Source organism: Hylaeus volcanicus, chromosome 3, assembly GCF_026283585.1.
Source record: "Hylaeus volcanicus isolate JK05 chromosome 3, UHH_iyHylVolc1.0_haploid, whole genome shotgun sequence".
In the NCBI taxonomy this organism is placed as follows: Eukaryota; Metazoa; Arthropoda; class Insecta; order Hymenoptera; family Colletidae; genus Hylaeus; species Hylaeus volcanicus.
In genome coordinates, this window is record NC_071978.1 from 6,352,440 (window position 1) to 6,366,130 (window position 13,691).

At 39.0% G+C, this 13,691-nt stretch overlaps 1 protein-coding gene across 1 annotated transcript in view; it reads right to left on the reverse strand.

Annotated features, from left to right (window-relative positions):
• Positions 1-13,691, reverse strand: part of LOC128873088 (zinc finger CCCH domain-containing protein 13) — a 186,186-nt gene that overhangs the window by 165,571 nt on the left and 6,924 nt on the right. Inside the window, exon 2 of the mRNA XM_054116363.1 lies at positions 1,480-1,705. Coding sequence (XP_053972338.1) covers positions 1,480-1,524 — 45 coding nt within the window. The 5' untranslated portion in view covers positions 1,525-1,705. The remainder of the gene's footprint in view (positions 1-1,479; positions 1,706-13,691) is intronic.

The window sequence follows — 13,691 nt, forward strand, 5'->3', positions numbered from 1 at the left end:
TCTCTCTCTCTCTCTCTCTCTCTCTCTCTCTCTCTCTCTCTCTCTCTTTGCTTCCTCCTTCGCCCCTGTTTGTATTCGCGACGGATAATTTTCCAGGGCGACACCTAATTATCAGGAAATTCTGCGGTAAGCGTGTCTACGGGTTTTCGCGTAAACGCGCATTTTCGAGACAGACAGCCACATAAGTGGTGGGGTAAATAGATAGATTAACCGCGGGATGCACAGCCTAGGGAGTTTTTCGTTAGAATCTCGAGCCCCCGAAGGCGCAGCTCGTATTTCTCGCCGGATTATTCGTGTCACAGGTGAAGAAAATTGACTGCTTCGTTTTGAAAATAAATTCCGCGTGAAATTGATTCTCGCGATCAGAGGAAAGTCGAGGGTTTTTAATTCGTATTCCCGCACTTGGTTTCTGTACGATAAGTGCATTGTGGATACTAAACTTAATATTTATTAAGAAGTTTTTAGTTAAGGTGACTACGTACAAACAAAAAATGTACCAAATCATAAGTGCCACTGCAGACAGTCAGATATTTACATAAAACCCTTATTTATCCCTTCTGACATTCCATGGGAAATCAACCTTCGACTATATCCAACAATTACTTATTATCCCATGGTGAAAATTACAAACTCACTGCTTTATGTTCTTATACTCAACTAACAAAATTAAAATAGACAGATGTTCAACTAGCCTACGTAAAATTTCACCTGACAAAAAATGTACCCTCTGCGTTAATCTAAAGTCTCTTTTGCGAAATCTTTTATAAGCTTGTGTACTCGGAAGAGAGCTCGAAGCTATGTATGAAGGCAACGCGCGTAAACGTATTTTTCATTATTATATCGGGTGACACGTGAACGAGGTATCTTGGTGTTTACACGGATGTTCCCATTCGCATGATGGGACTCGGTGGAAAATTCGTCGGGCCAAGGTGAGGGAATAATCGCGAGGGAATCCGTGGACGAGACACAAAACCAGGGCAATTCGTATTTCTCCGCCAGGCGGAAGGAAACATGCAGTAAAACGGAGATACATAGAACGGAGGAAACGAATTTCGAGGATTCCGTGATACAATCGTGCCGAGGCGAACGCAAACACGTCGGGTTGCGATCACTTTTTGCAGCTTCTTCGCCAAAACCATTGAAATACAATTTAACATGCCTCTTGTTGTAATTTAAAATTAATAAATGCTCGCCAGGTCTGCAGAGCTTGTTGCGATCTGTAACTGATCGATAACCTTAAACTTCGCATTCCATAGCCACGACTGGTTCGTCATCGGCTCTGAAAGGAGTTGCCTTAATGGACCCCGATGTCGCTTAATTGCGCACTTGATCTAACGCAACGATCGATTAATTTCGTCGAAAGCATGACAGAACTTTCCTGTTTTTCCGCGAGTGATTTCTACTCGCCATGGAAGAGAAACCGGCGAATGTCGCGATACCTGCAAGGTGAGGTGATCTCGCGATCGATCGAGCGCTTACCTTGTAGATCTCATCTACGAGCCTAGTGAGTTCTTCGGTCTCCATGGTATACCCCTTCTGAAGGTGTCTGAAGCTGCACTTTAACCGACTTTACGAGATGCTCATATTTTTCCGTCCTTCCGAAACCGGATCCCGCGTAGCCGCTCCACTTTCGCGAAGTCGACCGTCTCAGAACGGAAGTCGCCGTGTGTCTCCCTCTAATTGGACCCCTGTGCTTCGACCGAACCTGAAAATTAAACAGGAAGACTCGGTTAATGGCAAATGCATCGCAGATTGATCGATCACGCCCCTCCGCGAACTGGAGTTCGAGGACGGGAACGCGACAGTACAGGGCAAGACGCGTTTCTATCAAACGGCAATCGGTTCTAATTTATTCATGTTCTGATTGCTCCTGACGTCTGTGCTGATAGTTTCACATTCACTCTGATATCAGAGGTAAATTATGGAATGGAACGGATCCTCCTGTAGGGGCATGTCAACATGCAGCAATACCTCGAATGGTACGGTTAATGCATTCCAGAAGAATGGTACTTGTTGAAGTAATATCGTTCATGTATTAGGGCATAGTAAGCAAGGTGTTATTATTAATTATACAAATCAAGATATTATTTTAAATTAAATTCTTGGCAGAGTAAGCAACAAACCCTTTCCTCGTTATTTAAATTATTTATTTTGTTTCTGTTCAATGTCCATCATTCTATTATATATTGTCGGCCTGGAACAAGCCACAAGCGATTGGTCGATATCGTACGCAAATAATAAATGAATAATTATGACAAAATGCATTGTCAAAAAATAATGAAAATCAAATTCATACGTGAAACAAGCTTGAGTTTAATTACGTAGTCAACAAATGTAAGCATTTCATATATAATTATACATATACACCTTCAAATATTATTAAATACTAAATACTCTTGATATTTCAAACCAGAAATCTTACTGAATATATTTGCACATTAATGACTTTAAACCTATATAAATCTATAAATATTATTTTAGATCTGCAGAATCGAAAGGACCAGAACTTTTTCCGACGTTTATAGGCGTAAAAAAACAAGCTGTTCCATTCCTGACGCAGACGCTGCACAATTTATGTAGTTATTAATCCTTTCGGTCCTGACGGTAACGTGCGTGAACATTTTTTTACTCATATTTTAAAGTCAATAATTTTCTGATTTATAACACACATATTTGCATACATGTATTATGTATGCATATACATAAAACCACTCAAGAATTTTTCCCATTTGTACATTTATGACTTGACCAAAATTGTACACCTAATATAGTTGTAAAAATAGACATGTTTATAAACAGAGATTTGAATGTGAATATGAACATATATATATTTAAGCACTGTTTTAAGAAACTTAGAAAGATGGACTTATATATTATACTGCTTTTATAATGAATGTCACATAATGAATTTTTATAATATTAAATTGTTGAAGTATTTTTCTCACCCTCCTATACTCTAGATGCTTTTAAATACTCATCCAGATACAACTCACGCCACCATACCTGAACCATGATCCTAGATCTCTCATCTAAGCCATCTATAAACATTTATATACTTGAAATATATATTTCTAAAAACAGTAGATGCTCTGTTCTTGCACCAATCATTAAATTTCAACAATCTTACAAATCCCCAAAGTTCGCTAACAGAAAATATTATGGAAATGCCAAGTTTGTCATACGTAAGTGGCAATTCGCAGCGAGCTGCTCTATCCAAACCATAATAAAGAGGCTTAGCAGAAGTCGAAGTAGTTGCCAACGCTAATGCATCATGCTGATACAGCGCTAAGTGAATTTAACCGCTGGTCGCCGTAGTATGTAAAAGGGCAATGAAATTGCACGAATTATCTCCGCGCCGGTGCCAAGGTGGGCGCCATAATTCACCAGTAACCGCCGCATTAAGAATAACAATTTACAAAATCTTGAGCGGTGAATTCAACGATGTTTTTATGTTAATGTTATCGCATTAAGATTCCCATCGCGCTATGCGAAGGACTTCCAGCATCTCGTTCTGCGTGCTTAATGAAAACGAGTGCCAAGAACGCCACAGACGTCGCGAATTTCGTTTACCTTTTTCAGATAGCTTCAAGTTCGCGCAACGCATGGTCATTCCCGTCGAATGCCACTTTAAATCCAGGATTGTGCATGGCTGGCATAGATCCGAGCGATAAACCCTCTCGCGGGTCGGTGTCGCCCATATGATTGTTTAAGAGAGAATCATTCTTCTCTTCTGCTACAATCAATTCGAATCTCGTTATCAAACTAGCGATTAGTGAATAGAGAACACGCATAATGCCCGACGCGTATAATTATCTCACACTTTCCTGTGATTGCATTAGCATTTCGATGGATGATCAGTGCTTCTAATTCGAACGAAGAGTCAACAATCCTTTCTATCTGGACTTAATTTGACAATGGCCTCCTAAAATATTTCTTCTATGAACCGAATTTTTTTTCTGGAAACAAATCCCAAAGGACTAGTTTGATATTTCAGGTTGATGGTGCTGCCAACCGCCATAAATATTGTTATTGGTTATCAGAGACATTGTATAATAACGACGTATACGTCATCTTGTGAAAAAACTAATTCTTCGTCATACTTCATTTGAAAATTACACGGGCCCATAGAGAGTTAAACTTTTATTTCAATTCTGACCAACTTCATATTTAATTGAATTAGAAGTTTGCTTAATTTCCAAGAAGACCCAATATCTTTTTATGGTGATGAATGCCACGAATCAGTATCGAAAAGTCCATTTGGCCTCCATTCATGCCAGTGCCACGCAATGAAGCCATAAATCAATCGAGAGCATCGACAACAACGGAGCAACGCCGTGATTTAAAGGTGCTTATACCTCTAAAACTTTTCTTTATTAGTTCCGAAGGCGAAGACCCCGACTGTAAACTTTTCGCCATTATCGAATCACTCTGCGCACTCTTTCTTCACCTTTGCCAATGAAACACCGCTCTCGAGCGATTCATTTTCATAACGACGCAAACAAATTTCACTCCGGAAGTTCCATAGAATTAGCAATTCATAACGTGGAAAGTATTTGACTTTAGCAGTCATCCAGTGTGAAAAAGTTCAAGTGTACGGGACGCCCGGCGTCCGGTTGGAAAAAGCTGACATCGCGGTACCAGAACTTTCACAGTATTAGTTTAGAACGTGTCACGTTTGGTCGCGTTTAATAGTCAAAAGTAGGAATAAAAACTGTTGAGAGAATTTTATTTTCAAGCAAACATCACGAGACTCGCAAGAAACGCATAAATGCGTAGTAATTAGTTTATTAAATCAAATATGTGACCACTATTCAACAGTGGATGGAGGATTTTGACAGGACATTTCACTAAAGGACTAAAATAAAATTAATTCTGAATTAATTCTGAACCACCTATCATACTCGTAAACCCGGCCTCTGAACTTCAAAAAACGTAAAAAAATCTTCTAAAAAATCGCTTAATTATCTATAAATACCCGTGAAAGCGAAAGAATTTCCAAACTTTTCCATTCGAGAAAGCAGAGAGTGATCTCGGAGCAACCTCGATCCGTCAGAGGCTAGCGCCGAGAGACTTTAGGCTCGCGGCTAGCATTACTCATAGGTGGAAGGAGAGGTCACGTTTTCCAGGGTACTTTCATTCCGCCAAGGACACCCGGTATGTACTCGCCGTAAACGCGTAGAGGGAGATCAGGGCGGAAAAAGCGGCATAACTTTGCCGCTTTATTTCTCGACACGGATACGTGTGCGCTAAGCGTGTGTCCATATAGGCACGCTTAAGGTGTCACGGATCGACGATCGAGAGTCACTCGCTCTGTTTTCAACCTGATTCGAGAGCAGTTCCAGATCGAGAAATCGTGAAAGCACGGGTCCGCGACGACGGAAGAAGATTTAATGGTCTCATTCTGGTTTTTGCCCACCACTCTCATTGTCGCGTGACTTTTCGCACGAGTGAAGACGAAGAAGAGATTGCTCACCGAGAGATAGGAAGCATTTCTGGATTAATATTCCCCCACGAGATCCGCCAATGGAAGCGCGATCGCGGAAGTACTGCGATATAAACATTGAGCTGTATATGAACTGTGTGTATTTCAATTATTGGTTCGAGTCATCTGTAATTACTTCGATTTTTCTTTATTGTTTTGATGGTGAAACTGTAGATTGAGGATACTGTTGCGATTAACATTTTAATAACGATAGAAGAGATGATAGTTCGAAATATAATTGCTGAAACGGCGGCTGATTGTATTAAAGTATTGATAAATATTTGTAGTGGGAAACATTTTCAATACTGATTGAAATAACTTGTAGCTTATGGAGAACTGCATTTATATCAGCATTTAAATTTCTCTTCCGACATAGTTTTTTGTTATAATTTTCTAACTGTGAGGGAAGATAAATGTTTTAGATACACGTCACTGAAAGTAATGAGCAATACCATAATTAGTGCTACAATGAAATATCATAATTAATACGTAAATACACCTCGAGTAAGGGTAGCCCGAAGCACAGGTGGTCTGTGTTTATTTTGAACGGTTTAATCATTTCCGCAAAACGAAGTTGAAAGGATTCGATTATGCGCCCCGGATACGATGAAAGCACGAAACGCAATCGTTCTATCGAATATATCGCAATTGCACGACTTCCTGTTGCAAAGTGAATTTTGTAGTAACTTCCCAAACGTGGCGATATCCTCTAAAAGCTTTCAGGTGAATTAAATTCTCTCGAAACGTTTGCGATAAAATGTTTCCCTTTAATCTCTCTAATCACATGTGCTAGGCTTGTTCCACGCATGATGCAAACTTTGGCAATTTCATTCGATACACGTTTGTAGGTTCGATGTTTTCCCTCCTACCCAGACATGAAATATTTCGTCTGTACAAAGAATGAAGTACATTATTCGCGTTCAAAGGAAAAGTATTTCTCTTAAGCGAATTCCACGTTGCTAATTTGGCGAAACGTATTTAATAAATAAAGTACCGACACATAGTTCGGTTTATCCGCTGGAAATAATATGCATTCTCCGGAGACCTCAATTTTTTCAAAGGAAACGCAGTTAATTCTCAAGATAATCGTTATCGTTGCCAGGTAAGAACGATCCGATCGGTTTTAGATGCTATGCAAATTACAGTTCCAGAGACAAGCCTTTTCCGCGGTTCTGCAATTCCTCGGGCCATAAATTTCCGAAATACGTTGCGCGAATTTAACCGCACCTGCAACGCAGAACTGGAATTCACTGTGTAAACCGGACGAGGAACGGATTCTAAAAAATAGAACAACTCCTCCAGGAGAAGGCGAAGTTTGCGTATCGAGGCGAAACAAAGTCACGCGCGAAAAAAAGACGAACGAGAAAAATATACATCCTTGGGAAAAATGCAGAAACGTCGCGCTGTGAAAAATTTCAGCAACGTAAGGCTTCCTGTTAGTTTTATGATCAGACGCTTTTTCAACTGCATGTATGCATGTATGCATATATGTAATGGTCTAAATAATAGCAGTGTGCATTCAGTCTATCACAAGTCAAATATTGTAAATACATGATTTCTATACTTGAACATAGTATTGCATACGTCCATTGTATTTCATACTATCATGGATAAATACATTAACCATGGATAAGAATAAATACTGTTCGAAATTCAAAGACGATATTCACATTAGATTTGCAATGTTAAATGTACTCGGCCTCGTCTATACGCTTATAATACTATTTGTAGGTTAATGTATTAAGTCTTTATTTATAGTATTTTTATTTTTAATTATATATTTAATATAATTATAGTCATGATGGGCTGTAATATAGACTACATGGATGAACAAATCCACTTCCAGTTTAATTCCCTCAACAAATTTTGCATCTACAGCTTTTGAACATGGATTCCGTCCGCAAGAGTTCACCGAACGTGCGTTGTTTTCTTTCCTTTCGTCCTTATGAAATGCATCATTGTTACATCACCGATGTAATGCGAGTGCATTTATCGGAGCGGTCGATAACCCGTGTCTTCTCAAATCAGCGCGCTCTGCTCTCACTTTTCTAGAAGCCTTCCCCACCTTTCTTCGTTCAGGGATAAATTTCTCTTCTCTCGGTGTTTCGTAACGTTAAATAACCAATATCTTTCTCTCCGCGAGCCCCGAAGCCGTCGCCGCGCATAGGCAAGCTGAAGAATGCAGTCGCGAGAGGAAAGTGCACTCGAATGGAATAAGCCACGACACGATTGTATCTGCTCGATCGAACAAAACAGCCGCCCGTGCGAAATAAATAAATGCAAAACTTGAAACTTTATGGAAACGTATGAATCAAAACGTCGTTCTGCTCGTTACTGACTCAACGGCGCCATTTTCTTCTCGACTTTCCAACAAATTAGCCGTGACGAGAATGCATTTTTCTTTTTTACGATTTATTAAACGCTGTGTATTATCCTGGACTGCTTTGGAGTACCAAACGCAGCTTTCGCGGAACAAATAATTGCCGGGAATTTCACGAAAAAAATATTGGTTGGCGTTTAGAGAATTTACATAAGACCAGAAGCAGTTATCCAAGTAACAATTTCTTTTACGAAACCAGGAAACAAAGTGCATTTCGCAGGGAACTTAAAACTCGATGTATGATTGTACTTAATGGTCAAAATTTCACGATCGTAAAATTAATTGGAACTTCTTTCAATTCTTGAAAATTTTAAGTAGATATCAGTTTGAATTATTACTATAATTTCTTGATAATCTAGTATGATCCAGTGACTATTTTTCGAATTAGTAAATTATATTCGTACCTCGTTGGATGTAGTGTTAACATTTATTACTTATAAACAATTTAGATTACCTACTTGTGGTCATCTAACTAACTGTCAAAATGTATGATGACCTGAAGTATAAAATAAAATACTATCTTGAAAATCAAGACAAAGTCAATTCCAAATCTATATAATATCAGTTACCCTTTGATTTTATAGTTTGCGCCACAAGTGACAGTGATCTGTACGTCGACGGATATTACCCAGCAAGGTCTTATTCGATCAAAATACAATACCCTGAGTATCGCACGCAAACGCTGTTCGCGCAAAGACAATGGGATGCGCATGCTGTTTGGCGCGTACATAAACTCCCGAGCGCATCGCAGAATTGAAACGACGTCAACTGCATCTGCATCCGTTACATTCCATGAGTTTGTAATTCCTGAGGCATTTATAGAATGTAAACCTGTTGGTCGAGCGGGCGCGCATGTTCGATGCGCAACGTGTGTTTGCGTGTGTGCTCGCCACGACCTAGGCGCGTGCGAGCACGGGCACATAGGGGTGCAAAGAAAATTCCGTAGCTTCGAAAAATCGGAATTTTTTACAAATCGAGGGATTTCACGATCTGGAATTGTTTGCTTGAATTTTTTGTCAGCCTCGATAATCGAGAGCAGAAATATGAAATGGGACTTTCCAGTCGACGAATGGAAATTATTAATAATATAGTTTCGAGACTTTTATAAATATTTTCAGACGCCATTTAAAAAGGAGTATATTCCGTAGTTTGAATAAAGTGACGACGAAGAACGTGAATTAAAGGCTGCGTAGGAATTCCGTCGAATTTTCGAGTTGTCTGGAAGAGGGATGGTCGCATTAATAAATAGCAATACCAATTTAGGAAAGAAGAGGAGAATCGGGACGTAGGGAGAGGAACGTCCAATAAATTTCCAAGCTTGGGAAAAGCGATTTCCGTATCACCGCGCACGGCGAGGTGATACTTTCTGCGAGAAACCCGATAAAACACTTCTTTTCCGTGAGAAAGGCGTACCTTCTGGAATTCAGGACAAATTCCTGATCCCGCGGCGGTGGTCAGCTTCATTCGCGCTGCTCCTCGGCGATATTGAAAATGAGAAACAGTCGAGCGAGAATTGTGATCGGTGGAATCCAGAAGGATGATCATCGTTTTTTTTTTTTGGGGAGGCATGGAGAAATAGCGAAAAAATATCAAAAGAAGATAGCGTAAAGAAAAAATAATGATAGAAAGATAGAGAAAGAAAGGGAAAATAAAAAAGAGAGATGGCGAAAGATTGAAACAAGAACAAAGAGCGATAGAGAAAACAAGAGAAATCAAAGACAGAGATAGAGGCAAAGAGAGGTAGAGTAGGAGTGAGATAGCGGAAAAGAGAGAGAAAAACGTGTAAGGTGCGCCCGGCGCGGAGAATTATCGGGATTCGTTCGTGAGGTCGCATTCAAATCGGGCCGACGATGGAATGTCGTCCTGCCTCTTCTGTCGTAACAGTTATAAAACGGTCCTGATGTCCTGCAGGCAGTAACGCACGCGTGTGTGTACAACTTCGCCGACTTTCCTGCACCTGCAGCGGCCCTTGCGCGTGTAGGCGTGTCATTCGGAGTTCAGTGTTCCTGAAGGACCTTCGTTCGCCTTGGTCGACTCTCGATCGAGGAAACAGTGCAATGTATTTCTGTTCTTGAAATTTGGCCCACATTGTATCGGGTTCGTCGAAATGGAATGTATTCAAGAATAGTATAGTAGGTACTTATTGAATCGAATTAATTAAATTTTTCAGTAATTCCATTGCTCGGATAGCTATTCAAAGTGACTGAGATGTTATGATTGTGTTAATTGACATTAATTTAATTACCTGAGTTTGGTTATTGAACGTTTGAAATGCAATGTTTAAACTCGTTGAACTTTTGAATTATATTGGTTTTCCAATTATTTAATAGCGCAGAGCGATCGAGTCGTTACGCATGTTCGTTTAAGGGAGTTATAATAGGTTTTCTTTCACATTTAATTCCATCAAGTGTAGTTGATTAATTATGTGTGCTTTCACGTAAAATAAAATATTTTCTTTTATCCTAAGGCATCGTTTAAGAAACCTTTTATATTTGTGGTCAAATTTGCATGAATAAAGCTAATGGAATTTTTAGTGCGCAAGACCTATTAACTGCTAAGAATGCAAAATGAAGATTTTCCGCGCGATCCGCGAGATGGAACGAGCGTTCATTGCGTTAATTAAAATTCTAGGAATTCCAAAAAATACTTCGCAGACTAGGAAAAATTCAAAGGCACTTTTTCCAAAGAATCAAACATATGTTATTACAAATCTTAATCAACAATAAACATATGATTCTAATATATAATTCCACAATGAAACACAAATCAAATAAAACGACCACTCCACGATAATCGTTAGTTTCGATAGATTTTCCTAGACTACTATTTACCCTAACAAAAATTAATAAAAGGAATAACCCTTTCAGACCTGCGTGGACAATTGAGGACACAAAATTTAAAAATTACCGACACTATCGTCGAGGGCGAATGTCCTTATTTGTGCACGTGAAAAAAGATCAGTTTTCCTGAAAAACTACACTATTAGGATTTGTTTTCTTTTATTTTTCCATATTAATTTTAGTCCGAGTTAATCCTAATAATTAAATTACATTAGTACGAGAAAAAAAAAATTCATGTCTGAAATCAATCTTTTAATCCAGGATAAATGTGAAACATCAACGGCGGTGAGAACCAGCGTCGATAGATCGCTGACACGAGGGACATAAAAGAATGTTGTCCGGCGCAATCATTGCCTAGCCTCTGTCCTCGAACGAGGATCGATAACGCGGTTTCATTTAAGGGGCTGCATTATCATTCGCTCTGCAAAGCGTAAAAGCGACGAAAACGCGTTGTTGCACCACGGTGGAAAGATCAGGAGAAACGAGAGGGAAAGCGGAATCGTCGGAAAATAGCGTCGCAGGGGGAAAACGAAAGAGGGAGGGGAAAAGCAAACGGTAACGGAGCGTTCGCGTTAAAGCAGTAAAATTACGCAATTCTTGCCCGGGTTCGTCGTATATTCTGTTTGTTTCAATTTCACGGGAAAGGAAAATGAAAAGGGACGACCCATTGTCGCGACATCGTCGCAACGATGCTCCCGTGTACTACATGGGCGCTCGTATTCGCGTGCATGCTCGCGATGCGAGAAAATAAACGTGACAATTATACCCGCGTACGAACTGTCCACTTTCTTTTTTGCAAATTTCTAATCGTGAAACACGGCTACATAACGACACGATTCTTCCGTTAGATTGAATTTCAATTTCTTGTCGGGCAGGTAGAGTGAGAATTGCTTGATAAATCAAAATTATTGTGATGATAATTTTGGATGGATACTTTAAATAATAGGGAAGCTGATTTTGCTGTTTGTATCATTGTTCTACTGTTAGATTTTTTATTGAAATCTATTAGAAAAGTTAATCTCGCGAGAAAAGAGATGCTTGGGAGATGATAGGGTCACGTACACACACGAATTTCGTCATCGATGCTTTAGGCTATCGGCTCTGTATATTTTTGTTAGTGGTTCAGGTTCCTTGAGAAAGAGCTTGAGGAAAGAGGACCCCATTTTCTAATACCTACGAATGAAATAGTGTTATAATGAATAATGTTATAATAAATTGCGGCTTAAAAAATGATCTCAATCAATGGATTGAATCGTTAAGCCTTGTTTAGATGGTTAAACCTGTTTTATATAAACGTGTCCACTAGATAATGGGGTTGAAGCTGGATCGATACATTTTTAAGTGTACCATTTGAATGAATTATGGTAGTTCGTTGCATGCAATCCAATAATGTTGCTGTCACGTTTCTGAATGCGACTTGAAAATGAAACATGGCACATGTGTCGCTGCACCTTTCACTTGCTGTCTTGTGCTAAATTCCACTTAACGAGACAATGCATTCTGCGGATTAATCAATTCGTGAAAGGATGTGGAAAAGGCTTGTTGTCTAACGTGTTCGATAAGATCGTAATTTAATAAGTTTCGCGTAATATTCTCTGCTCGGGACGAAGACTTGATGAATGCAACAGCTTTTCCCACTTCTGTCAAGCGACATCGCGTAATTGGCAATCTCTAATTTGGGTCAAGCTTGGATCACAGATAGAGCAACGAAACAAATATTACGTACGTGTTGAATGAAATACAAATTTATTTTAACATTTACAAAAGTAATGGAAGCAAAGAAAGTTTGATTATTGTAAACAAGACAATGAATTTGGTAAATCATTACTATCTCACACAAAATTCCTGTGTAATATTTTGGAGTGGCTTTATCCATGTCCCAAGTTTCATCAAATCTGCAGACTGTCAACTGACCAGTCATAACTATACATCAGAAAAGAAAGAAAAGTCATTGTTGATTTAATTCAAAAGAATTAATTTAAATGGCACAGAAGAAAGATGGACCTCGCAAACAAATTGCTGGCGGCATTAGCATAAAGGCTGCAGTAGAGTGCACAAAACCACGTGCAATTTCCTCGACTACAGTTTTTTCCTGCTTCTTGGCAATTTTTACGCACTTCTCTCGCGAGAGTACGCATTGCTCTGGCGTTATGCCGTAATGAAATGAAGAAACTAGCGGTAAGCGCTGAGCACTGTAAATTTCTGCAAAACATTTTAATTAGAATTACACGTTATCTCCAGCTGGCGTTGTACACAATGCAAACAGCTATTTTCGGTTATACTACCGAACAATTAGACCGAAAATGAGACTGCTTCATGTTCATGTCGGATGTCGATGTAACTATGATCTGGATTTACTTGAACATTTCCAATAATTTTGTTGGTTAACGATGAACGTGGTTTACAACTGTAGAACTGGAGAACACCACGAAAATAATCGTACTATTAACTGCGCAGGAACTAATTACAATTAACAATTAGTTATAATTCCGTACAACTGAATCCTATTATTATTATTATTGAGAGCCTCAAATGTTGGTGGTTCTTGCAATTATCAGATTCTGTTTATAGTAATTTTCTGGACGATTGTTCGGGTTAAACAGACAAAACTGAATATGAAAATAAAAGCTGAATTTATCGAAAAAATAATTTAAATATGTCCAGAAACACATGTCTATGACTAATAAAAGCCGTGCCTGCTCTAATTTAATGTTTAATTAAAGCTGCAACCAGTTTTGCATAAAGTTCTAACTGAATTACCGTAGCCTATTTTAATGAAGGAACTATTTCACCGAAAAAACCTGATTTTTCTGGCTCAGCCTTAATTTGGCCACACCCATACTTTGCTTCGAAACCATTATTAAGATTCTCCTCTCGAATTGGCTTCTTTATCATCGAATCGAAGTTTCGCAATGTTCGAATCAGAGATAATATCGAAACTGTTACCTAGTTTAGTCAACGATCCACGAGAATATTTAATCCGCTTAGC